This window comes from Mollisia scopiformis (genome assembly GCF_001500285.1).
Source record: "Mollisia scopiformis unplaced genomic scaffold LY89scaffold_1, whole genome shotgun sequence".
Lineage (NCBI taxonomy): Eukaryota > Fungi > Ascomycota > Leotiomycetes > Helotiales > Mollisiaceae > Mollisia > Mollisia scopiformis.
The window spans coordinates 2,516,009-2,542,869 of NW_017263581.1; the positions used below are offsets into that span (position 1 = coordinate 2,516,009).

Genomic DNA, 26,861 nt, shown 5'->3' on the forward strand with positions numbered 1-26,861 from the left:
ACGCAACAAACTTCCGACTTTTCACTTCCGGCTTTTACTTTTTCTCTCTTTGCGCTCTACCTACAGACTGTAGAGTAAGCTTCGAAACTAACCTCGCCCCAAAACATTCTCTCGCAAACTTTCTGCCCCACCTTGTCCGCTAACCTTTGCGTGCTTCTTTGAATGTGTAACTGAGTTACCCATACGAACGTGGTGCATCGTGAAATGAATGCACTCTGCGAAGCCTATATCGCTTAAAGAAATTCGATTCTTTAGATTGATTAATTTATTCATACACGGTTCCAGCCATCCATTTGGATAGCTATGCCGGAATGGCCCAGCTTTGGCACCAGCCGCCGAGCTGCATCTACCTCAGGGAATGCAGCTCACTTCATCATACTCGTATGACCAGCAACCTCCTCCACTAAGCGGTCTGGCTTCTAACTACGCATATATACATATCCGTTGACAGAAGTGCTCTGTTTGTGACTGTGGTATAAGGCTCCGACTCGGCGACCAACTGTCCTCCTGTGTCTGCGGTCCCTAGAAACCTGGTGGGCTACGGCCACAATGAAGCCATGTTGCAACTCCACTGGCCACAGCAACCGTGATTCTACGGACCCCCCTGGTCCTCACAGGGAAAAACCTTCCCAACATCGTTCTCTCTCGTCCAAATCGCCCATTCCATACTCCCGTAACACGACCACCGCCCGTAATCGCTCCCTAGTACAATCCCATTTGCCACTATGACCGGAGCCGCGCGTGAACCGTCAGGCCCTAAAAACAATCCGAGATCGAGTCGCAGTCGCTTTCGAGGTTGCCGTCGCTACTCGCAAATCCATCGTCCTACTGGCCACGCTATTATCTTGAGCATAATGGGTTGGCAGCCGCAAGATTCGAGCTTACCAGCACAAGCTGTCTTCCTCGACTCTGGCCGTGAGAAAAGTGTACACAGCAGGTGCTCACCAAAGAGACAGTACCAGCTACCTCTCCAGCCGCCTCGATTCTTTAGAGAAGATAAATAGAGAGTGGTCGAGGGACGGGATTTTGAGATTTTATTTAGTGTTTTGAGTTGGCTTTTCGAGGGTAAATGGAAAATACTTAATCCGGACCGAAGTCGGTATTAGCGCTTCCCCGCGACGCTAAGCAATCAGCCCACGCCTTTCCAAATCGTTATTCCCCTAATCATTTTCTCTTTTGATACTACCGCATGTTTATCGTCCTACTGCCAGCTACATTATTATCCTTTCAACCGCCTAGCTAGATTGGTATTCTCTAGGTCTTCGTGCCGACATAGACCGGACTTCTGTCTTCCCGATAATTCTACGAGCGTTCTTCTTGTTAGTAGCCTCGTAAGAAATCTTTCGAAATCTCTAGTACCTGTTTCTGACTTATATTAGCTCTAATACTCCAAGCATGTCCGGCATCGGCGAGGCAAGTCTTGTCCTTGGCATAATCTCCTCTATAATTTCAATCATCGATGCCACTAAGCAAATTTACGAGGCTGTCGAAGACGAAGCGGGCCTCCCAACGAATTTCAAGAAGTCAGCGACGAAACTCCCACTTATCGCGAAGCTCCTCGAAGATGCAGAAAGATACATCAATAACTTGGGGGCCGAATCGATAAAGGCTGCGTTTATACCTTCTTTGGAGGATTGCAAAGTTCAAGCCAAACTCCTCCAAGAGTTATTTGAAAAGGTTATGCCAAAAGAGGGTGACTCGAGGCGGGATCGATATATGAAAGCTGCTCGAACAATTGGAAAAGGCGGTCGTGTAGAGAGTTTAGTTAAGGGGATTTTAGATGACTTGCAACTCTTGGCAACAACGTTTCCAGAAGTAACGACACCAAGAGGAAAAGACCAGTTAGCAAAAGCTATTGAAGAGGTGATTGGGATGGAGCCTTCATTGCCTGATGGATTTGAAGAGGCTCGTGCATTTGCACACTTTGGCGGTGGCGCCCAAAACAACAATACGGGTGGTGGAAGTCAGTATAACAACAATAGTACTGGCAATCAAAACAACGGTCCTGGCCAACAATATATCGGTACCAATCATATCGGTACGCCGAAGTCGTAGTAATTACATATAGGATTTTGTAGTTAATCGATGTTGTAGTTAATAATCAGAATGTCACAATCGATGAAATAGATCGATCTTGTCTCCGTACTTTGCGATGCCCTGATACACTAGCTGTCAAGAATCGGCTGAAAGAGAGCAAGGACAAGTTGCTCCACGAATCCATCGACTGGATCCTTCAAGACCCGCAATATCTCAGTTGGAGAGATAGAGACGATGTCTGTTTACTCTGGATCAAGGGCGGCGCGGGCAAAGGGAAGACTATGATGTCGATTGGTCTTGTCGAGCGGCTGTCACTTCCACAAGATGAATCCACCGCGGTGACTTACTTCTTTTGTCAAAATGCTAACTACGAGCTTAACACTCTTGAAGCGATCATCAAGGGTCTGATTCTGCAGTTAGTCAATCAGCAAAAGGAGCTTAAAGAATCTCTACGATGCCGCTGGGATACTATAAACAAGCGTTTTGATGAAGATATTACCTGGTGGCGAACGCTTTGGAATATCTTTTTAGAGATGTTACACCGATGCAAGTGTCAGAAAGTGTACGTGATCGTGGATGCTCTTGATGAGTGCCAAGATGATGGCATGGCCGATCTCCTAAAGCTCATTGTCCGAACAGGACTCGATCAACCCTCCAAAATCAAATGGCTGTTGACAAGTCGACCATTGGACAGCGCTGAGCAGGAATTGTTAACTGGATCTGATCAGGTTGGGGTCAGCCTGGAGCTCAACCAGAAACATCTTTCTGAAGCTGTAAAGATTTACATTGCTTCTAAGGCGATTGAGCTCGACCGTCGCAACCACTATGGACTAGCATTGCGGCAAAGGGTAGAGACTGAGCTTGCTGCAAAGGCTGAGGACACGTATTTGTGGGTAAGCTTGGTATGCAAGAGACTCGAGAGTATGTCCAACGACAAGGCATTGGCCACAATTCAAGACTTCCCCCCAGGTCTGCCTGCCTTTTATCGTCGGATATCCGATCAGCTCAACGAAGGCGAGTCAGCCGTTGTGAAGGGATGTATGCGACTCCTCAAGGCGATGATGCTGGCCTATCGACCTCTAAATGTGGAGGAGGTGGCTAGCGTGACAGGTCTGTCTGACGAATTAGTCGCTATTGAAGCGTGGGTCGATCGATGTGCTTCATTTGTTAAGAGACGAGGAACAGACATCGAATTTGTTCATCAGTCAGCTCGAGATTACCTGGCTGGGAAGGATGGACAATCTATACTTGACTCCTATGAACATTATAGGCATGGTGAGATGGCGCTAAGTTGTTTGTCACATTTATCTCAACGACTCAAGCCTAATCTTGTTGACCTACCGCGACCTGATTCTACTAAGGAGTTAGTGAAAAGGAATGGACTGGTGGCCAGCGTGGACTATGCAGCAACTTTTTGGGTACAGCATTTAGAGGGCGCTAAACGAACGACGCTAATACGGAATGCTCTTACTGAACAAGGGAAAGTCAGTATATTCCTCTGTACTAAGTTGCTAGAGTGGCTAGAATGCCTAAGTTTGTTGGACAAGCTCCCGCGCGCTATTGAAGCATTCAAGACGTTAACAGATATAGCAGACGTAAGTATATATTCGATTTCCAGGATCATTAGCTAATTAAAGGGTCGTTAAGTTAACGAAGAACCCTTTCCTATCAATAGTTGTGCAAGATGCTATACGTTTCTTATTACGACACTACCAGACACTAGCGACTTGGCCGTTACAGGCCTATAGTTCTGCTATAGTTTTCAGCCCTCAAACAAGCATCGTAAGGAGGAGGAATTTAGACAAGGTTCCCACATGGTTAAGAAAGCTCCCTCAGGTGGAAGACGCGTGGGCATCTTTAATTCAGACGCTCACAGGCCACTCGGGCTATGTCTGGGCTGTCGCCTTCTCACCAGACGGCAAGCAGATCGCGTCAGGGTCTTGGGATAAGACTATCAAGCTGTGGGACGCTACTACCGGCGACCTCCAGCGGACGCTTGCAGGCCACTCGGGCTATGTCTGGGCTGTCGCCTTCTCGCCAGACGGCAAGCAGATCGCGTCAGGGTCTGAGGATAAGACCATTAAGCTTTGGGACACTACTACTGGCGACCTCCAGAGGACGCTTACAGGCCACTCGGAATTGGTCTGGGATATCGCCTTCTCGCCAGACGGCAAACAGATCGCGTCAGGGTCTGAGGACAAGACCATTAAGCTCTGGGACGTTACTACCGGCGATCTCCAGCGAACGTTTGCAGGCCACTCGGATGGGGTCAGCGCTATCGCCTTCTCGCCAGACGGTAAACAGATCGCGTCAGGGGGGGACAAAACCTTTAAGCTCTGGGACGCTACTACTGGCGATCTCCAGCGGACGCTTGCAGGCCACTCGGATTTAGTTATCGCTGTCGCCTTCTCGCCAGACGGCAAGCAGATCGCGTCAGGGTCTGGGGACAAGACTATCAAGCTATGGGACGCTACTACTGGCGACCTCCAGAGGACGCTTACAGGCCACTCGGAATTGGTCTGGGATATTGCTTTCTCGCCAAACGGCAAACAGATCGCGTCAGGGTCTGAGGACAAGACTATTAAGCTCTGGGACGCTATTACCGGCGATCTCCAGCGAACGCTTGCAAGCCACTCGAAACCGGTCAGCGCTATCGCCTTCTCGCCAGACGGCAAACAGATCGCGTCAGGGTCTTGGGATGAGACTATCAAGCTATGGGACGCTATTACTAGCGACCTCCAGCAGACGCTCGCAGGCCACTCGGGCTATGTCTGGGCTGTCGCCTTCTCGCCAGACGGCAAGCAGATTGCGTCAGGGTCTTGGGATATTAAGCTATGGGACGCTACTACCGGCGACCTCCAGCGGACGCTTGTAAACAACTCGGATTTGGTCTGGGCTATCGCCTTCTCGCTAGACGGCAAGCAGATCGCGTCAGGGTCTAAAGATAAGACCATTAAGCTGTGGGACGCTATTACCGGCGATCTCCAGCGGACGCTTGCAGGCCACTCGGATGGGGTCAGCGCTGTCGCCTTCTCGCCAGACGGCAAACAGATCGCGTCAGGGTCTGGAGATAAGACTATCAAGCTATGGGACGCTACTACCGGCGATCTCCAGCGAACGCTTGCAAGCCACTCGGCACCGGTCAGCGCTATCGCCTTCTCGCCAGACGGCAAGCAGATCGCATCAGGGTCTTTGGATGAGACCATCAGGCTGTGGGATGTTACCAAATCCTTGAAAGTCTCAAAATTCCTTAGTGGCACTTTTAGGAGTCATGTCAAGTTCCGTAAATCGCGGGAAATCAAGACTTCAGACGCTGTCTCGTTCCTACGATTCTCTACAGACGGCCGAAACCTCGCAACAAATCTCGGTGAGATTAAGATTGATGAAAATATCTCTACGAGTGGGCAAAGCTCTGATTTTGAATCATTGAGAGCTGTCCAGGGAGAAAATCAATGGGTGTATTATGGACTAGTGCCTGTGTTTCTTTTGCCCACAGATTTCCAACTACAATGTTATGATGTGAGAGGTGATCAAGTGGCTATGGGATTTGGGAATGGTCGAGTTTTAAGCCTCAATATTGATCGTAGAAGCTTGAATACTATTGAAATGGGAATCCCTAGGATGTAATAACCACTTGGAAGCGCAGCACGATAGGAGGGAAGTAGGCAAGTTGAATCAATTAGATTAATTAAAGAACTAGGAAGGTAGAAGCTGAGGTTGGGAGATATCTCTCCTAGCGCACGGGCCACGGCCCTAGCCTAGTGCCAGATATAAGCCGCAATACGTGCTTGCTTTAATAAATACAATATATGTGACAGCACGGTGGGAAGCTTAGTACGTAGACGAAGAATCGATTCGGCTATCTCTTAGAATCTAAAAGTAGAGAAGAGAAAAAGAATGACAAAGGAAAAGATCTAGGTATATATATGCCAGGGGGAAAGGGATGTCATGTGAGAGGCTACGCCCTAACGGGCTTAGAGCTCGGGAACGCCACCATTCCCGGCCTGACCTCTGTCGCAGGCGATTAGGCAGGCGATTAGGTCAGGTGACGGGCGATTAGCCAGGCGACCCAGGTAATCCGTAACAATATATAACACTCGGCGTAATTATAGTGTAATTGGAAATTAATATATATTATAATAATAACTTTAATAGAGAGAAGTAAGGAGGCCGTGAAGCTTGTATATTATATATTTAACTTATTACATAATTTTTAATAAATCAATAACTCTACGCTTCACATGACTTTTCTGGACATTCTTGTCACAGTGCTGGTTTCAGTCCTATCACGTGACAACTCACCGCCTGGCAGAATCCTGTATATAAGCACTCCTGAGAGCTGTCCTCAGCTCTTCACCTTAGTATTCTAAGAATGGATCACCTCTTGCATCTCAACCTGATCTGGTCTGTCACAATTCTGACCAATTAGAGACTCGCAAAAAATGCTACGATCAGGTGCTTACGTTTGCCGTGTTTATATCTTTAAGCTTTTGATACTACTTAATATTTATGTTTAAACTGGTAAAGCGCACTCACGTGGCAATCATGCTCAAATCTAGTCTATCTACCCGCGATTCTCTTCGGTTCTACCGCTAAATGTTTACATTCTCTGTAATCGTGTGACAGCACAGTTGGACTCAAGTACGTAGACGAGGAATCGATTAGGCTATCTCTTAGAATCTAAAGGTAAAGAGGAAAGGAAGGAAAGAAGCGCCGGAAGGCAGAGCATATATACAGGTGAGCGGTCACGTGAGTACTTAGCGAGCACGTGACTCCAGAACCGTGACAAATCGTATACGTTTCCGTTCAAATCGGCGGTCTTTTTGAGATCCTTGCAGAGTTCTATAACGTTTTTAGTGATTTTGCAATCGATGCAGTAGTAGTATGTGAATTTGCACATGTCGATGTTATGTTTAATGCTGGTGGAATTCTTGAAATCTGGAGGCTTAGTTGAGAGGGTTCGGAGAAGAGCATTTATGGAAGCATTTGAGCGTTTCGGATGATTATGTTTTTTAGGAACTTTGAATTATAGAGCTGTCTCGGATAGAGGTGACTAGCATCTTGCCGCTAATGGAAAATATTTTTTATGCGTTTTGCTTCTCCAGCGAGTCTCCAATCTTTCACTTCACGACATCTTTATCATTACATCAATATTCCACCCAGATTTACCTTGAGTAGCTTAGCATTAATTGGAATTATTTTCTCTTTGTAGGACGGTATGTGCGATTGATGATTTTAGTTAGATTTATTCTGAGTTTACGAAGCAGAGAGCACGGTTTAAAAGAAGTGACAACGAGGATTTAAAGAAACTTAAAGTTTGGTACAAAGAATTCTGCTCCATCAAATTATAATTCGCATTAAATATGATGAACTTGCATGATTCACACAATTTAAATATGACCTAGATATATAAATACTTCTTCAATTCCTTGTCCTTATTCTATTACAACATTACTCGAATTATAACCTATACTGCTGTTCATTACAAATCCTAATTATAACAATATAATAGCATTTTATGATATACTACATAGAGCGTTATAAATATATGGAATAGCTAAAGTGCCGTAAAGAATTCACAATTCTTCGCTGTTGCGGCAAATATACTACGAAAGAAGGCACAATTAAAACATGCAGGACGCGTGGCCCCGACGGCCACTACCCTTTCGTGTGTGATGAACACCAGAGACACAGATATTATCGTTCTCGAAAGCGGTCCTAGCTATAGTGGTGGTGATGGATCCTGGGGTGGTGAGGAGGGCTCAGATTTGATTATCTCAATAGTATGTAGGCAGCCTCCAAGATACAGATGATATTAGTAATTGACTTATGCAGCATGGTTTGGCAATCTTGAAAGTTTGGAAATAGAATGTGAAGGAACGAATACGTTGAGTTGCGTGGGTTCTGGAATTATCGATCCACAACGTGTCAAAAAGATCCTCGAGTTTAATTTGGTGTTGAATGGAGTTATTATTTGTTGGTAGTATGCCGTATGCGATGATTTTGAGCTTCGGTTCAGCAGATGCTCAGGTGAAAAATTCTTTGTAAAAAGTAACGAAAGTTAAGGAAGTTTTGAGTTTGCACCAGTACAGTCATAACACGCATGGATTTTTTCACCTTCTACTCGCACAGTCTCACTCTAAATATAACAAAATTCTCCATCTTTTGCTAAGTGAATCATGGTCTCGGGAATACTCCTCGGCTATTCCATTGAAGTTGAGCCGACTCGCTAAAATGATTTAGCGAGATGGCCCCTGAAAGGAAAGCCGAGGAGTGCCGCTGCAAACTTGTTGAAGATCGAAGCCACAGAAGCTGTTTATCAATAGTAAACAGCTCGCAGTCATACGGAAAATCATAATATGCCGAGCTTCCCTTTCGGTACCTGGTCCGGAGCGCTTCTTTTTAGGTTCATGCGGGGCGCGGGGTACGATCTATGCGGTCCAATGGGGATCGCGGGGAAAGGATAACCTTAGGTTATACGAAGGAGTGCGTACCTCGCTCAATTTTTTCCCTTGCACCGCGGGGAAAGGCACACAAAGAAGTCATTCCTCCAGCATAAGTCTGATCACTTAAGAGTATTTACCGAAGACTACTTGTTAGACGGAGCCTTTTATTCCACCTGACATGTGCTATGAAGCCCTATTCGCGCGGCACTAGGGCGACAGCGCTCCACAGTGTCCAAGTTCACTTTGTTACTGGAGGAAATTCCCACCTTATTCGTAACGCGTGCCACCTTCAACCCCGGAAACGGACAATTCAAAAAATTCAATGGAGATGAGAACAGGATAGGCTAAATGCCGTGTAGTATAAAGACCTAGGCATAACATCCGATGGGTTTAGAAGTGTTACAGGCGATTCCGCACCACCAAAAGTGATCAAACATGCTCTCACACCCTCGCCTCGAACGTTCTTGCGTACTCGCTCTAGGCCTTGTTGCCTCGGTCATCGCGGCTCCCTGTGACCTCTACTCTTCTGGAGGTACGCCTTGTATCGCTGCACACAGTACCACTCGCGCTTTGTATAGTGCATATTCCGGCTCGCTCTACCAAGTGAAACGTGGCTCCGACAATACCACGACTAACATCACTCCGCTCTCTGCCGGCGGAGTCGCTAATGCAGCCGCACAAGATACCTTCTGCGCCTCCACAACATGTCTCATTACAATCATTTACGACCAATCCGGCAAGGGTAATCACCTAACGCAAGCTCCTCCTGGGGGCTTCAGTGGCCCTGACCTCAATGGCTACGACAACCTGGCCAGTGCGACTGGTGCACCTGTCACATTGAACGGTCAAAAGGCCTATGGTGTTTTTATGTCGCCTGGCACTGGCTATCGCAACGATGCCGCCAGTGGGACTGCTACAGGAGATGGATCTGAGGGCATGTACGCCGTGCTTGATGGAACTCACTACAACGGTGCCTGTTGCTACGATTACGGCAATGCAGAGGTCAGTAATAAAGATACGGGCAACGGTCACATGGAAGCCATCTACTTTGGTACAAGCACTTCCTGGGGAACTGGAGCTGGCAGTGGCCCTTGGATTATGGCCGATATGGAGAACGGCCTGTTCTCTGGCGAGAGCGTCACTAACAACGCTGCTGACCTTTCGATCACCTCTCGGTTCGTCACTGCAATTATCAAAGGAGAACCAAATCAATGGGCCATCCGTGCAGGCAACTCTGCATCCGGTGCCTTGTCGACTTACTACAGCGGTGTACGTCCAGCTGCGTCTGGGTATAACCCGATGAGCAAAGAGGGCGCCATTATTCTCGGCATTGGTGGTGACAACAGCAACGGCGCACAAGGTACATTCTACGAGGGAGTAATGACCTCTGGCTACCCATCCGACGCTACCGAGAACTCGGTACAAGCCAACATTGTAGCTGCCGGATACGCTACCACTTCCCTAACCAGCGGTCCAGCCCTTACCGTCGGCTCATCGATCTCCTTCCACGTCACTACACCGGGTTACACGACACGGTATATCGCCCACACCGGCACTACCGTTAATACCCAGGTCGTCAATTCGTCCAGCACCACTGCTCTCCAACAACAAGCGAGCTGGATCGTTGTCGCGGGTCTTGCTAATAGTGCCTGCTACTCTTTCGAGTCCGTGGACACTGCCGGCAGCTACATCAGACACTACAACTTTGCGCTCTTACTCAACACCAATGATGGCACGAAGCAGTTCCATGAAGATGCTACATTCTGCCCAATAGCCGGTCTCAGTGGTGAAGGCAACTCGATTCGATCTTGGAGTTATCCTACTCGCTATTTCCGCCACTATGCCAATGTGGGGTATGCTGCGAGTAATGGTGGGGTTCAGACTTTTGATGCACCCGCCTCGTTCAACAATGATGTGACCTTCCTTGTCGTTGATGGGTTTGCCTAAGTCTTTGGCCCGGTTCCTACGAAAAATTTAAAAATGATGCATTGTACATATTGTCTTCTTTTCTTGAGTCTGAGGAGGCTAGCTGCTTTTCACAGGGCCATATGAAAAGAGTAAGCAACCTTGAGAGCGAACTATGTAGCCTTTGTATATAACGAGTATCTGTTGCCGAAGAAGCAGGGAAAATCGCCCATGGATCTCAACATTGTTTCAAGTGATATTTTATCACCATAGCTGGGAAGTATCGAGCCAATTGTGCATGTTGCGACATTCATTGACTTAGACGGATCACGTCTTGGCACACTGCACATTTGCTGAACTCGAGAGCGAATTGGTTTACAAGAGTGGATGAAGCGCGTTGGGCGCGACTCGCGCAAATCGCGCAGATAGCGCTGTCAGCGCAAAAAGCGTAAATGGCATGAGCGCAAGAAAAAGACAATTTTCACAACAGGCAGAAAACAACTCGTAGAGCTGGTTTTATCTTCATAAAGATTGCATGACCAGAATAGAAAGTCTAAAGGTACATGCCCGTCCTCAAACACCAGCCATACTCAACACAGCAGAAACGCCACTTGTCGCCTGAAACACTTGCAAAATTGCATGCTCTCCTGTCATCGATCATGCTATTTCTGCAATAGAGCCAATGCTCGTTCTCGATGCTCTTCCTGCTCCCGAAAAAGCTGCATTTCCACTTGGACATTCTCGTCGTCCTCTTCCTCCCCGTCCTCGCCCACGTCAGCACGCTCCCCAACTTTGCTATCTCGTGTCTCAGCTTGGTCTACTACAGTCGCTTCGCTACTGCCTGCGTTCTCAGACTCTCCATCTCCATCCTCGAATTCACTTTCGTCGTTTGATGGTTCCTTCTCGCGTGGGATTTTGTAGCCCTCCTGCGATATTTCGCGAACACTGGTCTCTCGCCACCGGCGCATATAGCTCGCTCTTTCGTGATTTTCCAACAGCGTATGCCACTCTTCCAATTTCTCCAGTGCGATGATATCCCGATCATCCTCAACTCCATGCTCGAGGTATTCCTCTAGGTGCGTAATCGCCATGCTATCTTCCCCTTTAGCATGGCAAAAATCGCCTAGAGTATGCTTTAGGTCCTTCCAAGTAATCAACAAGGCCCCCTTCAACTTCTCGCCCTTTTCAGTCCTTCGATTGACCCGAACAAGCATATCGAGAGCGACTATCTCGGCTTCATCAGCCATCGAAGGCGTGGATTGTAACAGGTAAAGGGTCAAGCCGAGTAATTCAAGGGTGTAGTCATCGTCTATTCCGTTGTCCTTTTCCGACTTTTTAATCAGCTTTCGGAAAGCTTTGACAGCGGCTTTGGCTTCATTGACTGAGCTACGGTCCAGATATACGACGAAGTCGGACCAGAGTTGAAGGGTGGTAAGATGATCAACACTGAGCATCGATTTCAGGTGATCGATACAGCTACGGTACGCTTCGCAGACGACTTTCTGGAGCTGCTCTGGGGCAGTCTTTTGAATCTTCTGAAGGTTGACAAGCACCTGAACAAATTCATGGTGCTGCTCGTGACCGAATTTGACGGCTAGTTGAATAGCTTGTGTAAGGAAGCTCTGTGCTATGTCCGGGCGCTTCTTCAGTATCAATCTCAGGAACGATTCCCAAATGGCGGGGAGGGAGAACAATCCACAGCGAGAGACTACGCCTTCTAGAGTCATGAAGGCTTTACGGATACCCAGGAAGCCGATCTCGTCTCCTAATGACTCAAGGTTCCGGAGAGCAGTTCCAATTCCGGCAAGTAAATTGTCGTGAACGTCCTCTTCGACTTCGCAACGATTCGTGACTTTCCAGTTCCCTTGAGAAATTTCTCGAGAGTACAGTCTTTTGACGTCGTGCAGAATGATCTTGAGCGTCTCGTCGCTCCCAGGTAAGAGCATGAACCTCGGGTTGATCGTGCTGACGTACGCAAAGCTGGATGGAGGAGATTTAAAGGCAGCGAGTGTATTGCATACGCCAACATGAGTAAGCTCGTCATGCTGGGCTAGTGAAAGGTTTGAAGTTGTTTTTCGAGTTGCTCTTCCCGCTCTCCGGATAGATGGATTGCCTCGAGATCCCTTGGATCTGGTACGGTAGGTTGGCCAGTCCCATTTGCTGAATCTTCGTTTGTACATTGGAACCCTATATACGTTGCTTATATTAGTCAAAGTTTCTTGAAGTGGATCAGAGCACTACCCACGTTGCATAAAATCCCCTATCCGCCATCTTTTCCATTACTTCTCGGCAGGACCACCTCTGCTCAACGTACAATGCGTATATTTCGGGCTTCTTTGCTTCCCATTCCTCTGGTGTTGGACCTGCGTTGGAGCGTGGCGTCTCATTAAGAATTTCCCGACGTATGGTGTATTCGGGTTCTTCTTCTGGAGGAGGTCGAAATTGAGCTTCTCTAAGGGCGGCCGAGCCGATGTCCTCATTGTTTGTAGCCGTGAGATCTCGATGCAGCAGAGTTTGAAGTTCAAGACCCGCGTCGTTGCAACCAAGGGCTTCAAGATCGAGAGCCGAAAAAACCTCCACAGTCCTAGGCACACTTGCATTGTTTGTGCTCCAAGAGTATGTTCTGGTCGATTCGAAGTTGTTGATCTGATTCGAAGATGTGCGACGAGTAGGCTCGCGTCCGATTTCCTGTTGACTGCTGAAGGTGCTGAAATCGTCATTGGTTTGCCAGAAATCATAATCAGTCGTTACTGGGCTCCAAAGTTCGTCTTGGTGATTTGCCATCTTGCTGCGGTAGATTTGCTTGATCTCTGTGTGGAGTGGGATGAATGACTCTGCGCAATGCAGAAGAATTGAACCATCAATAGTTGGACAGCACAACAGACAAAAGTGTGGGGTAAGTAACATTTTTGTAAGCGATGATCCTGACTTCCACGGTTGAGAACGCCCTCGGTGTACAGAAGTGTTCTAGTGTCCTGCTGTGTAAGCGTACTTTCATGCACGTACCTTCTGGAACCACATTGGCCAATTACCAACGACTATACAGCGCCACCAAGCTAGTTCGCAGAAGAGGGCGGTTTTGCGCCCTCGACCATGAACTTGAAACAGAAAATAGGTGAGAGCATGTTGATCACCGAGCAGAAGTGGAAACTTTAATACTTCTGTTATCAAAGTATAATCTCCGAAAGTACGGCACAAAACACTCCTGCAGCTGAAGGTGGTCAAGCCAATCCCGTCCCGTACCCATCGGCCTTTCTTGAACGTAGCTTCCTCATGGCATGATTTCTCCATAGCATGCCGCATTTCTGGACTCGCATACGATAGGCGAAAGGTTTGACCTAAGTCCGCTGAGCGGGAATTTTCAAATTGGGGAAGTAAGCAGTACTTTCGAGAAATGACTGCATGTCTGTTTCTTGGCGCTTTCTTGCAAAAGACCTATACATGCCGCAAAAGTTCCCAGTGAACAGATTCTTGGTCCCGCTACTTTCGGAGCACCTTTCAAGAAATGGGTTCAAAGTATCTCCGGTAACGGGATCTCGTAAAACGGTAAGGTGAATGAAGGGAAAGTACTCTGAATGTTCATGACAAGTCGGACAACTGCCGTGTAGAGAAGACACAACAATCAGCGAAAGAGCTATAAGTATAACTCTTTCTGCCTCGTTCCTTGGATTGAAAAAATCAAAGCTTCAATTCTCCAAATTTAATTGCAAACCGTCCACTCTTAAATCATGACGAGAAAGTCGCACCACAAACATCGATCACTTTCATACCCTATAACTCCTCCCCAGTCTCCTCGACAGTATTCACTTGCCACTAAGCGTGAAGCAGAAGTAAAGATGAAGGCTATGGAAGAGGTCGTTGCTCCTGTCTTTCGCTTCCCCTTCACAGGCACATATGCTTCAGAACTTCGACTTTCAGGCGAGGACGCCACTTCCCTTTTCGATACTGGATCCAAACCCATTACACCAACTCAGCATCAACATCGATACGTTTCAGTAAGGCGACCTTATCAGTTGTCGACCATCCGCGATTCGGCATACAAGCAGGAGCGGAGTGAGGAGCCTTTCAATGCTATTGAAGAAGTACCGGCCAATGATAGCACGAACAGTAGTGGGGACTGGAAGCAGGTGACCAGTTGGATCTAAATAAGTCTTGAGGGGATCCGGAGCGATTGATGGTTGGAAGTCGACGGAGAGCAAGCAAGGCGTTTTGGGTTGAACAGCAATGAGAACTCGGAACTAAATTCATGACGCTGGCGAAGGAGGTTTGAGTGTTAAAGAGCGATTGACTCAAGACCAAGTAGCTAGGTACATTGAAGCTATCTGGGTGCTCCCACCAAACCCTTCCAACCACGTGACTCATCCGCAGTGTGTAAATTCATCGCTAGGGACAACCAAGAGACTATGTACTTAATTAAAGAACGTTATTGGTTTATATTTGCTACCCATTCATACAATCTTTGCAGCTAATTATGTATCTCCTTCCTTCAATAGCTCTCCCAAAATCATTACCCCTCGCTTAAGAAGATGTGATGGCCTGAGGGTTGGAAAACACTTGTTTGGGATCATAAGCCTTCTTGATCTGCGACAGCATTGGGTAGTGCGTCAGCCAGTATGAAGAGTGTGCTTGCGCCATTGTCAACGAGGTGTCGGCGTAGTTGATGTACATGCCGAAGTTGGTCGTTGGCACTGTTTTTGTTCGGTTAGCTTTGCCTCACAGCAAGTGAAATGGGAAGGGAAGTAAAGGGAGTACTTACTAGCATTCAGGATGGAGCTCACCCATCCGTTCAAGAACGAGAATCCGTTGGACGGGTAGCTTCCGGAGTCGACACGATCGTAGAACTCATACTTTAGCAAGGCATTGCGGTGTGCGTAGGAAGTAGCATTGTCGGGGACCTTTGAGATAGCAGAGGTGGGGCCGCCGTGAAGATCGATGATGAGATACCAATCCTAGCTTATGTCAGCAAGGAGGAAACGAAAGAGAAAGGAGAGAAGACAGACCCGGTTGACGCCACGAGCTGTGCTGGACCAATAATTCCAGAACGCGGTAAATGCTGCATCGGTCAAATCCACCGTCATCAAGCTCTTCGAGAACTAAACCAGTATTGTTAGCAACGATAGCTAATCCTTGTTTTTTGATGCACCTACGAAAGTTTCATGCTAGAGAGAGTATTAGTTAGCTTTGGATTGTGATTCAGAGCAGAGGCAACATACTATATCATAATCGATGGGAGTTGACAGCGACATGTACGCAAAGTTGCTCAATCCCGCGATCCAACCCATGGTCTGGACTTGACCGTAGCCGATGCCCAATTGGCTCAAGAGCGGCGACACTGCTGACTGGAAAGCGGATTGGGAACCGTAATATATACCTTCCAGGTTAAAGGAGCCTGGAGAAATGAATAGTCGCATGTTCATCTCAGCTGGCATGCTGGTGCTGTTGGCATATGATTGGAGAGCAGAATGGATCTTGGCGGCTTGGGAAGCTGACGAGGGGTTTATCGTGTACGAGAATACTGTGTTACTATTTGGTGCCGCGAAAGTCTGGAATCTGTATTCGGTGATAATTCCAAATGAAGCACCAGCTCCTCGGATTGCCCAAAATAAATCGGAGTTCTCGGTAGTCGATGCGTTAACAATTGTCGAGTTTGCTAGAACCACAGTCGCTGAAACGAGGTTGTCAAGAGCGAGACCATGGGTGTGCGAGATGTATCCATAGCCGCCTCCAACTACATGGCCAGCTACACCAACACTAAGAAGTTAGCTAAAGCGTCAATTGGGAAAACATGGGGTAGTCTACCCTGGACAAGTTCCATGACTGAAAGCCCGCTGTCCTTGAGAATACAAAGACTGTGCGATGTTGCCGAGTCTTGCTCCTGTCCCAATTGATGCGATTTGAGTCGTGCTGTCAACTTCTACGCTCGTGAAGTACTTCATATCAACCACGAGATGTCCATCTTCTCCACCGAGTCCATGGGAGGCGTATGAGTGTCCGCCACCCTTGGGACTAACGGGAATGTTGAGTTTGGCACCACAGGACACAGCAGCTTGAACCTGAGCAACAGTCGTAGGCTGGACAACTGCTGCAGGAGTGAATGGAATTCTGAGGTTGAATGGCTTGATTGTCAAGTTATAAGCCGGAGATCCAGGTAAGACTTGTGGAACGCTGGCAGAGGTCAAGCAGTCGCCGACCGCTGTTCTTCGATCAAGAATAGCATCAGCGCCTGCTGAGAGCAGCAACGCCCATAGAGTTGTGCTCAACATATCCACAAAAATAGTGATTACGTCGACCTAAAACTTCGAAGACTAAAGAAATTCCACGAGAAGAAAAGATAGCCACCACGCCGGAGCAGGAACGAACATGCTCAAGATATGAGAAACGAAATACGACAGTATACATCCGCTCCCGACAAAGATGGGATGATTGCCTCCCACATCAGACGGATAAGAACGGGGAGGAATCCAGAAAAGGATTGCACTTGCTTGGCAGAGCCATCTAGACCTCATTATCCAGTACCATACCGAAGTACCTACCGTGCGTGGATGGTGTATATTGGGTTGTGGCGAACTTTGCCTCAATCATTTCGAATTCATCCAATTTCTTGAGTGGGAGCACATGAAATTTATGATCCGAGTGAAATATGGGTAATAAAACGTATGACGAGTGCTAGGGTCACGAGTTCCATCCCTCCGCCTTCTAGGACCTAGATACTATCAGATCTTTGTGTGACGTTGTATTCATCCGATCGTAACCACGGAGGTCCCCTACCTCAAACGTTGTTTCCGGAACGTCCCATTCAATCGCATCCCAGTAGTGGTCTCGCGTCGATCAATATCAGACATATTATTCTCCGGCTGCTATACGACAACTTCTTTTTGCGAGAAGTTTTCAACAGACTGCGTGATGATTTTGGGGAAAGTGTGGGGTCCCCGAGATAAAAATGTGGAGATGACAGCGGTTTAGAGCGGGTAGGAGCACTGCTTCGTGTTCTACACGAGCGGAAAATTCTTTTGAGGCTGATATAACCTCCGATCCATGGGTCACCTGGGTCAATCGATGATCCGGCAGGCCCCTCTTGGAATTGATTACCCTGGGTGAATACTTCCGTTTGACATTGATTTTGTACCTGTAAGCCAGATTGACCTTACTGATAAGTAGGAGTGCAGCCTGTAGAAAGTTTCTTCTTGGCAGAGGCGTATTTAGACTCAAGAAATCGTTGTCCCAGATCGCCAGACACCTCTCATCATGTTGTTCCACGCGTTGGGTTTAGGATTACTATCCGCACTGGTGCAGACTGGCTCTGCGGCGAACATTTTCGTCTCTCATTACACTGGTGTGGTGTACACTCTGACTTTGACCGGGTCGACCTTGACGCAAAACAGTACAGTGACGCTCGGGGGCCAGCCGAGTTGGATGACTTTCAACTCAACAGACAGAACATTGTATGTTGCCGATGAGACAGGTTCTGGTAGTGCTTCAGTTTGGTCTGTCGCAGCCGCTACCAATGGTGGATTGAAACAATCTGGAAAGGCTTCAGCTCCACTGGGAGCTGTAGCAAATGTGCAATATGGAGGAGGCAATTATCTTGCAAGCGCTCATTAGTGAGAAATCTCCAATGGAGTCAAGTCTGTGCTGATATATTCTGCAGTCAAACTTCGATAATCAGCACTCACAAGTTGCCCCTTTCAGGGTCAGCGCTCCAAACTTTCAGCTTGACTATGAGTGCGAGAGGGCCCAATTCCAGACAAGATGCTCCACATCCTCACGAAACGATTGTCGATCCCACAGAACAGTTCATCTTGGCACCAGATCTTGGAGCAGACTTGATCAGGATCTATAGAATCGACGCCAGCACTGGAAAGCTCATAGCTTGTACTCCGTACACTGACACACCGGGCACTGGCCCTCGTCACGCTACATTCTGGGGAAAGAACGTCTTGTATGTAGGAAACGAACTTGCGAACTCAGTGCATGCCTTCACGGTATCGTACCCGGATGGTGGATGTCTGACATTGACAAAATTCCAAACAATAACGACTATGCCGGGAGGAAAAGCTGCGCCATCTGGAACAAAAGTTGGTGAGGTACGCGTGAAGGATAACTCCCTCTATGCTTCAAACCGACGAGATCTCTCGTTTTCGCCAAATGATTCCATGGCTGCATTCTCCTTGGACACATCTGGAACGATGACCTTCCAAGCAATTACAACATCCGGAGGAACCTATCCTCGAACATTCCAGATCAACAAGGCGGGTGATATGGTTGTAATTGGAGATCAAACGACTGCAAACGTGGTAGTTGTCAAGAGAGATGTGGCGACGGGTGCGCTCGGACCTCAAATAGCCAGTATGAGGATTGGAGTTGCAGGGCACGCAGAAAATGACGATGGCTTGAGTGCTGTGCTATGGGATGAGTAGAATAATGAGCCTGGCGAGAGTATGATGTATATAACTTCTAAGCGGAGGCATCCGCTTGGCCGAATGTGTATATATGACAAAAGTCATTGGGATCTCGTTTCGTTGTCTTGGACTGCGAATCGTCAGTGAGGAATGGGTATTCATGACCTCTTCAGACCATGAGCGAACTATGGTCGTATGATCATATTGTCCTAAGCTATAGTGAGCAATCTGAAAAGTCTTTGAATATCTGAAGTCCGCGTCACATACCAGATGTCTACACGAAATTCATCGCGGACAAACTCTGACGGACAAAATTTCAAAGTTCGAACCTCAGAAGTTGTGCTCGCCTTTGGTTGCACGAGGCAGTAGGTATGAGCCATCCCTTTCGAACCCCTTTGATGGGAGATAAAAGAAGAGAAGAGAACAGTGCAGAGGATGTGATAGCAAGGACTGCCGCTCCCGATTTTGCCGTCGTCCGAAGTCACGTGAAGACACTAACCGTCCATCGCTCCTTGCTCCTCCCTTTGAACGACGCGAAACCTCGAAGTTCCTTCCTTTCCTCAGCAATGTGCTCGAGGGAATATTTTGAGGGCGTTTCATAACAGCAAAGTTGCTCGCAAGGATGCCTGCCAAAAACTTTCAATGCATTGGTTCTCGTAACCTTATTCATGCAACACCATCCCCTGCTCTGTTTGAAAAATGCGGCGCAGTCCGTATGCAGCATGACCACGACCTCACGATAATTCCCACAGCGAAAGTCTTCTCTTCCCCTCTTCAGCCATTAGGCTGAGCGCCCAAGTCAATCGTTTCCATCTTGTTTGTTGTTCAGCGTTGCCATAATGTTTTGTTCGTTCGTCCAGCTACAACTGCTGGTTCTTGCGCTCTGCAGTCTCGTCGTCGCGAGGCGCCTCAGCCAGGGAGATGGCCTGACAGTGCCTGCTCAGCGACCGATGTTGCATTCTCGTCCAGCGACAGTGATCTCAAACGAAGTCAAATCAGATTCTCCGAAGGATGTTTCGACCAGTGGCCGCGATGCAACGATCAAGCTATTCCCACCGTCTCCTCTCGCGATGCGCTATTCCTTCAGCTTTGGGTGCAAAGAGTCCGAGTTTAACACGATCACTCTGGAGACAGATGTCTGCCTATCAGGAGATTACTACCTAAATCATAACATGCTGATTTCGGAAGCTCCTCTTTGCAAGGACGGGTCAACACCGACGATGAGCTATTATCGCGCCCGCGGATGCGTTGGATCACCACAATTCGAAAGCACAACAAAGCCTATTCCAGACTACTGTCTCTGGGGAGGCATAGCGCCAAAATACTGGTCCTTGATCTTCCGTTGTGGGTCGGAGACAAGCACAGTTCAAGGCGCAGACAAGCATGAAGTAGCCGTTCCACCAGCAAGTCGACAGCCCACCCAAGTATATGAAGGGATACTATCATTGTGTGCATTTGAGCGTACTCATCGCCGTATCAGGCCCAGTAGATCCATGGTTAATGTGGACAGCTGCATCCCAATGAATGGCCACAACATCACGATCAAGAGAGAAGCAGTCTGCCCGAATGGAAAAAGAGCGCAGTGGGCGAGGTTCGAGACCGCGAATTGTAATGGCGGCCACCTCTCACAGAAGTATGGCCTAATCGATATTCACGATGCGGACATTGGCGTTGACAAATGCCTGTCATCGAGTGCATCGGCAGACAAAGACAAAATTCGCAGTGTGGCTTTCTGGTGCGAAGGCATCAAGCTTGTTCCTCCGAAGAAGAGCGCATTGAAATGGGGTACTTTTGGCGAGCAAGCATGCTCAGCTGGAGGCTCCACGCCGAAGTTCCTGTCGCATGGCTATAAGCCATTACAGCCAGATACATGTGCACCCAAAGATCGTGGCGTCGCTCTGCGCACCTTCACAATCTCGCAACCTGCCGTATGCGAAAATGGAACACGGGCCGCTCTGGCATTGTACAAAGATGACTTTTGTAGCGGAGAGCCAGATCGATTTTTGAATGTCCAATTTAACACGATGAACAAATGTTTGTCTTTCGAAGGAGTACAAAGCTGGGCATTCTATTGTGAGGGTGTCAAGATCCAACGTTCGTTACGTGTCATGTCACCACCTCGGCCTCCATCACTTGGGGCTCAACGTATCAGTACTGGTGAGCAATTGGAAGCGAAACTCAAGGCACAGGCTACTCAAACGGGATTCCTTGTTGGGCGACCTTCCTCAGCACCCGCGAGACCAGCACCAGTGATAGCGTCGGACTTTGGCAAGGCTAAACCGCTGCCAGATTTTCAGATAAACGCACATGCACCAGAATGTGTCTCAGGTTGTGCCAATAGAGTACAAACTATAGGCCTCAATACACGGTATCGCTACAGCGCTTTCTCATGTAATAAGAATATGGAAACGACGGTCAAGTACTATGTGCCCGGTATCTGTACCGCTCTTAACTCACCGTTCGGGATACAGAGCCCAGGTATTTGTCCGAATGGCAAACCGGCTCTTGTAGCGTTGTATCAGGATCGATCATGTCAAGGGAAGCCGGATAAATTTGGAAGTGTGGATACCAATTCTACGAATCAATGTTTTGCGTTCGACGAGATGAAGGGTTGGACGTTTTGGTGCGAGGACGTGGAACCGGGAGATGTGAGTAGCTTGAAGGACATTGGGACAAAGGTCGAGGAAGTCAACAATGGCGTCGAGGGGTGGGCCAAGGTTATTATTTATCTTGTTTGTGCTGTTGTCCTGGCTCTTGGTGTTTGGTTTTGGCTTGGAGCCGTGATTTTGCATGTGGCTCGTGAGTTGTTTCCTTGGCCTTTTGAAGCTGTGGAGAATGGTCGTATTGTTTTGGGGGAAGAGAAGCCATAGGTGCGTTGGAGATGGATTTTGGGATGGTGGATTGAAGCTAGGAGTTAGTTGTGAAATTAATGGATACCCAATCTCGAGCATATTTTCCTGGTTGAAGCAAAGATGTACATTCACATTTCAAGACTACGAAATTGGTAGACAGGTCATCCTTCATGGAGACGTCCACGGGAAGAGGCTATTCCACATTGCTATGAAAGAGCCGAGCTTTTATACGTGAGGTAAGTCGAGCGCCCAAACATCTCTTCCTTTCCACGTCGTTTGCTTGGCCTTCGGTACCACTCGATTATCTCCAAATGGAAGAACAATATGGAGTTTGCCCTCCCACAGTGGCTTGAACCGATTCTCTTCCACGCTAACATTGACCTCCACCGAGTCTTCTGTACCGCAGTACGAAACACTGAACGTGCAAGTCCCCGGTATGGCGGATATCCCATCGTCTTCAATCCACTCACCGGTATACAACTTGCCTTTACGCCCAGGGAAGAGCATCAACCCTCTCCAATCGTCCAAATCGACCTGCCCTCCGTCGCTCTCAAAAATCAAGTCAACACCATCGCTATGCGTCCTCGCTGGACCCGAGACCGCTGTAACGGTTGCCTTGTCTTTCCCAATGGGGATCATAGCCCCTTCTCTCGCAAGCATGCCACCGTGCTCGATCGGCGTGGCAACAGTCGTCCACTCACCAGCCCTGTGTTTGCCAAATGGTGCGTGCAGATCAAAATACAGACTCTTATCATCAAGAGACGCTTTCGGGAAATATACATCACGAGTCAGACCTCCCTCAAATAGCTGGGGCGCGGTGAGAATCTGTCCAACACCCATCCATGCGTCGAATCCCTCGAGGATCCGGTCGGTGTAGAGTACCGGATCGGTGGAGAATGGACCGTAGAATAGGGGTGCGTTTGGTGGGACTGCGTGGAGGTGAGATTGCCACATGAGGTTGTTTCTGTTCGAAATGAGACCTTAGCCATTCGAGCTTCGGACCTAAAAGACAAGATAGCGTAAAGGGTTATAAAACTTACAAGAAAGGGAGAACGAGATATCGCCACTTGATGTGCTCCCTAATGATAGGTAGCATCTCGGGGTACTGGAAAGCAATCAGCTCTTCATCAAGGGAAATATTATGCTCTCGCTGATAATATACGGATGTAGCAAAATACAATACTCACCATCCACGGCGTACTGAGCTTCTCGTTCCCGTGTGTATCATACGATCCAGAGTGAATGCAAAACCTAGAATGCGTGACCCCGAGCTGAACCCAGCGGGTAAACAATTCTGGCGTAGGGGTATCGCCGCCAAACCCGCCAACATCAGCCCCCGTGTTCTGCATGAGCGACATGGCTGAGTTGAGCTGGATGTGCTGCGAGCCCCGCATATTGTGCCAGCTTGTTAGATTATCGCCTGACCAGGTCGAACAGGCGTACTTGAATGCAGCAGGATTTCCAGAACGGGTCAGGATGAAGGTGCGTCGTTCAGGATTTGCAGCTTGTAGTGTCTCGTGGCTAGACCATTATGTTAGTAGGTTGGCTTGAAATGGTATTGTCACAGCGGTTTGGAGTTGATGTGACTTACCTAACTTTATTCATCATCTCATTCGCCGTAATTCTACCCATTAGACCCGTCTTCACCTTACCTTCAAGCATGACCTCGCGGTTGTGGTCAAATTCATTGGCGAACAATAGCTCGTCGTCTCGGGTGAAGTACTCCGAATTGTCACTACATACGACCATTCTGTCAGCAACGACTCTGATTTTGCATTTTCCTTTCATTTCCGAAGTCCTGTACAATACTCACTCCCACATGCCATCAACACCTAGGTCAATCAAGCTCTGCACACCCTGGGACCACCATTTTCTCGCTGCAGAAGCGGTAAGATCCACCCAACTGCCATCACCGCTCACACCCTCGCCTGAAGACCAAAGGTTCTGCTGAGAAGGCCCCTTGAAAATGGGGTCGTAAAAAAGACCGTCGCTTTCTTTGAGCCGTTTGTAGGCTGGATGAGAGAGCAGCATATCTAAATCTGACGTTAGAAGTGTTTCGGAGCAGATGCACAGAGGCATGGTCTGTAAAAACTTCAACTCACAGGGCTTAACATTGGGGACAAGCTTCATTCCGGCCTCGTGGAGAACTTTAGTCATCTGCTTGAAATCTGGGTATCGCCTCTTGTTCATGTGAAATACCCAGCGATTATTGCTGTCCTCGTCCGCGGTGTACCCAGAAGACAACTAGACAGAGGCTAATTGTGAGCTTCCCTTCATGAGTACAGCTGCTTCGGGTGAAACTTACGTGCATGGCAGAACAGGGAATATCGTGCTTGCGGCACATCTTGGGCCACTCTTCGAGCAGCTCTTGGGCATTTTCCTTGTCTGATAATAGCATAGTTGATCCTATAGGTAGATAAGAGAATAATGATTAGTGCTTGTTCATTATCCTGCCACGATTGTGGAATGCTGGGACGACCCACCTAGGTATCCGAACCAGTCTCGTCCTACCAATCTAGGCTTGCCGGTCATCTCTGCAAATGTTTTCACCACCCCCTCAACCCCCTTTCCAACCATAACCCACTCTTCCAGTCCTCCCCAGTCCTGAACAAATCGTTTGCTCAAGCCTCCACTGGGATAATCAATCTCGGCCCCCACATCCCAGGTTGCGATGCTGTTTGTTGCATGGAATAAAGCATAAGTGAGATCCTGTTGGCCATCTTCATTCAGTCGTGGGGTAGAGATCAGGAAAGGGGTGTGCTTGTAGAGTGGATCTGTGCGGTAAGCATCGTAATATGCTGCATCCGTCGCATGAAGGGTAAAACTGCGGCCCGTCAAGTCGATGGGCGCCGCTTTCTCCCCAAGACCCAGGTGAAGGCGTGTCCGATCGAATTTCCAGTGCCGTATCACTCCGTGTTCAGTCAACGCATATGATCTCGCAGACAAGTCGGAGAGTATGAGGCGGTCATCACCCTCGCTTTCTCCTACTTCCCATACTTCGGAGAAGATTTGGTAACTCCAGGATAGCATGAGCTGGAGCTTGGTCCCAGATGGCGGAGAAAGGAAGGCGAAGACGGCATGGCAATTTTCCTTGTCAAGAGATAGAAGTTTGAAGCTGCAAAACTTTGCGGGGGCATTGACATTGTCGTGCGGTGGACGTGGGCGGTCCGGACCAGTCAACAGAATCCGGTATGCATTTGGGAACGGAAACTCGAGCTTCCATTCAAAGCCTGGGAAGCGAGTTTTGGGTCCAGAGATGAGAACAAACGAGTCAAGTTCGGATCCCGGTGTAAGAGACGAGTGTGAGGGTGGGAGGACAAAGTAGGTCAGGTCACGTTCAACGACTGGCATAATGGGCTGGGAGAAGTAAGGAAAAGAGGTGATTCAGTCCTAGGGAAAGATATGAGAAGAGGCATAAGAAAGCCTCGACCTGGTAACTTTGTTGAAGTAATAAAGAATATCTGAACTTCCGAGAAAGATGTACGTAGAAGAGGTGGAGTCGTGAGGTTGAGATATGCACCTCGCTTAAATCGACTACCCATTGGAATAGTGGGCCAATAAATCGACGATCTTGGACACTCGGGGCACAATACCCCGAATATAAACACAAGAAAACAAATATGAAAGACTTCGTTCTCTAAGAATATTGTGCCAGCCGATCTCCTTGTTACTGCTTCTCGTTCAACATTATTTCCTTGACCCAAGATAGAAGTTTGGAAGGTACATTGATACAGAAGCGGGGTAAAGCACTAACAAGTTTCTTCTCTGCAGTACCAGGATTTACCCCTCCTGGTGCTCCAAAACATCAGATCTAAAAACTTTAATCCCGAAGCTATAGTCGTGATAGTGGAACTAGAATGGAAAGACTGTGGTATCAACGGAGTCTATTCTTTTGGGGTTGTGAATATCTTCTCTATCGTTTCTGACCATTCCGACTCCATCGTTACGTCCCATAATGCAATGCTTTCTAACTCCAACCGTCATTATCAAGCTCCGCAAAAATTCTCTACCCCACGGATGTGCTCGAAGCTCCCCAACAATCCCCAAAAATGCACCAATGCAGCAGACACAATCAAGACATGAAAGATCTGATGACTTGCTCCGATGAAGTCGAATCTATATGGATGCCATCTCTCTGGGAACTGTTTCGTCCTATTAGCTTTGCATTGTCGAGCCGCTGGCTTAAAGAATTTTCCATACTCTAATCACGTAGATGGCCGCTCCAGTGAAATTTAATACCGCCATCCAGCCCATGAACTTCAAGGCCATGCGTTGAGTCTGAATCTCAAGCCCATAGAGTAGTACCCCATGGGTGACGAAGACGAGAGATGACATCCCTAACGTGGCATATAATGCTGTTCTCCAGACCGGGAAAGCAAAATTGGGCGATAACGTAGCTGCAGTGCACGCAGCGGCCAAGGCCGTCATCTTCAGTTTTGTTAGACCCAGAATATAGAAAGGAAAGGGACGTACAAGGATCCAGTAGAGCGCTTGAAGAAAGGGATCACAGATAAGTCCGTAGTAGATAGACGGTAAGCTGGCAGTCCACATCAAGAGGATAATACCCAAGTGATCCAACTCATTGAAGAACTTCGCGTAAGCAGCACTGTGATTTCGGACCAAGTGATAACTTGTTGAGAATCCGAAACAGGCCGACACTCCAAAAGAGTAGGTGGTAAAGAGCAGGATGTCAATGGGTTGCGAGTTTGGTGATGAGATATAGTGATAAGTGTAAAAGTAGAAGGGTGCCAAGAGGAAGAGGACGGAGCCGAGAAGGTGGGTGAAGATGTTGACTTTGAAATGTTAGTCGGATGTAATTTGCCAGAAGGGAGAGGAGATACTGGTTTCGTTGTGCCATTGGGAAATAGTGCAAAGCGAGTCGGCCACGGATGGAGAGATTGTTCTGACGTAGTCAGACGGATTTTTTGGACGAAGGAAAGCGAAGAGGACGTACCGATATCCAGAAAGAATGTGCTTGTTTCCTCTGACGTCCTTGTTTAGCTTCCATATTGAAGGTTTAGTGAAGCTTACCGCTGCCAGGACGCTGTGACGTAGTTTTGTTGTTAGCTACCAAATGAGAGATTTACAGTCAACTACTCACGGATTTGATGGAGATGAAGGTGTCGAGGTTGATCAGGACTTAAACCTTTCAACAGCAGCTCTTCTGTATCTTTCATTTTGGTTTGTGGAGGAGTTGTGCTTCTTGAACGATACATTCTCAT

The 26,861-nt window shown here is 47.9% G+C and overlaps 8 protein-coding genes across 8 annotated transcripts; 4 read left to right on the plus strand and 4 right to left on the minus strand.

The window, feature by feature from the left end:
- The first annotated feature begins 1,179 nt into the window (after positions 1 to 1,179).
- LY89DRAFT_679703 (putative G-protein beta WD 40 repeat-containing protein) lies at positions 1,180 to 5,885 on the plus strand. Its single transcript, XM_018213930.1, has 4 exons — positions 1,180 to 1,331; positions 1,380 to 2,038; positions 2,095 to 3,632; positions 3,685 to 5,885. The coding sequence occupies exons 2-4, from the start codon at positions 1,396 to 1,398 to the stop codon at positions 5,662 to 5,664; spliced, it is 4,161 nt and encodes a 1,386-aa protein (XP_018078972.1). The 5' UTR covers positions 1,180 to 1,331; positions 1,380 to 1,395; the 3' UTR covers positions 5,665 to 5,885.
- A 3,033-nt stretch (positions 5,886 to 8,918) lies between these two features.
- Positions 8,919 to 10,430, plus strand: LY89DRAFT_573362 (putative fungal alpha-L-arabinofuranosidase; the record flags this gene model as incomplete). The annotated part of the gene is made up of 1 exon (XM_018208684.1): positions 8,919 to 10,430. The coding sequence occupies one exon, from the start codon at positions 8,919 to 8,921 to the stop codon at positions 10,428 to 10,430; it is 1,512 nt and encodes a 503-aa protein (XP_018078973.1).
- Positions 10,431 to 10,925: 495 nt separating this feature from the next.
- Positions 10,926 to 13,494, minus strand: LY89DRAFT_776697 (uncharacterized protein). The gene is made up of 2 exons (XM_018222067.1): positions 12,634 to 13,494; positions 10,926 to 12,575 (listed from the first exon to the last, which is right to left on the minus strand). Exons 1-2 carry the CDS (start codon positions 13,293 to 13,295, stop codon positions 11,051 to 11,053), a joined length of 2,187 nt encoding a protein of 728 aa, XP_018078974.1. The 5' UTR covers positions 13,296 to 13,494; the 3' UTR covers positions 10,926 to 11,050.
- Positions 13,495 to 14,750: 1,256 nt separating this feature from the next.
- On the minus strand, positions 14,751 to 16,651 carry LY89DRAFT_703599 (FAD-binding domain-containing protein; the record flags this gene model as incomplete). Its single annotated transcript, XM_018217332.1, has 6 exons — positions 14,751 to 15,076; positions 15,145 to 15,337; positions 15,389 to 15,481; positions 15,536 to 15,547; positions 15,602 to 16,139; positions 16,188 to 16,651. The coding sequence occupies 6 exons, from the start codon at positions 16,649 to 16,651 to the stop codon at positions 14,907 to 14,909; spliced, it is 1,470 nt and encodes a 489-aa protein (XP_018078975.1). The 3' UTR covers positions 14,751 to 14,906.
- A 982-nt stretch (positions 16,652 to 17,633) lies between these two features.
- LY89DRAFT_634832 (putative isomerase YbhE) lies at positions 17,634 to 18,805 on the plus strand (the record flags this gene model as incomplete). The annotated part of the gene is made up of 2 exons (XM_018211411.1): positions 17,634 to 17,989; positions 18,037 to 18,805. The coding sequence occupies 2 exons, from the start codon at positions 17,634 to 17,636 to the stop codon at positions 18,803 to 18,805; spliced, it is 1,125 nt and encodes a 374-aa protein (XP_018078976.1).
- A 540-nt stretch (positions 18,806 to 19,345) lies between these two features.
- LY89DRAFT_713431 (uncharacterized protein) lies at positions 19,346 to 21,784 on the plus strand. Its single transcript, XM_018218051.1, has one exon. The coding sequence runs from the start codon at positions 19,627 to 19,629 to the stop codon at positions 21,655 to 21,657; it is 2,031 nt and encodes a 676-aa protein (XP_018078977.1). The 5' UTR covers positions 19,346 to 19,626; the 3' UTR covers positions 21,658 to 21,784.
- Positions 21,755 to 25,133, minus strand: LY89DRAFT_679709 (putative glicosidase). Its single transcript, XM_018213931.1, has 8 exons — positions 24,123 to 25,133; positions 23,945 to 24,045; positions 23,742 to 23,883; positions 23,453 to 23,672; positions 23,231 to 23,374; positions 22,827 to 23,160; positions 22,680 to 22,744; positions 21,755 to 22,603 (listed from the first exon to the last, which is right to left on the minus strand). Exons 1-8 carry the CDS (start codon positions 24,988 to 24,990, stop codon positions 21,865 to 21,867), a joined length of 2,613 nt encoding a protein of 870 aa, XP_018078978.1. The 5' UTR covers positions 24,991 to 25,133; the 3' UTR covers positions 21,755 to 21,864.
- Positions 25,134 to 25,625: 492 nt separating this feature from the next.
- LY89DRAFT_727643 (putative hemolysin-III channel protein Izh2) lies at positions 25,626 to 26,816 on the minus strand (the record flags this gene model as incomplete). Its single annotated transcript, XM_018219178.1, has 6 exons — positions 25,626 to 25,781; positions 25,840 to 26,067; positions 26,113 to 26,432; positions 26,481 to 26,542; positions 26,594 to 26,672; positions 26,741 to 26,816. 6 exons carry the CDS (start codon positions 26,814 to 26,816, stop codon positions 25,626 to 25,628), a joined length of 921 nt encoding a protein of 306 aa, XP_018078979.1.
- Between the last annotated feature and the right edge of the window lie 45 nt (positions 26,817 to 26,861).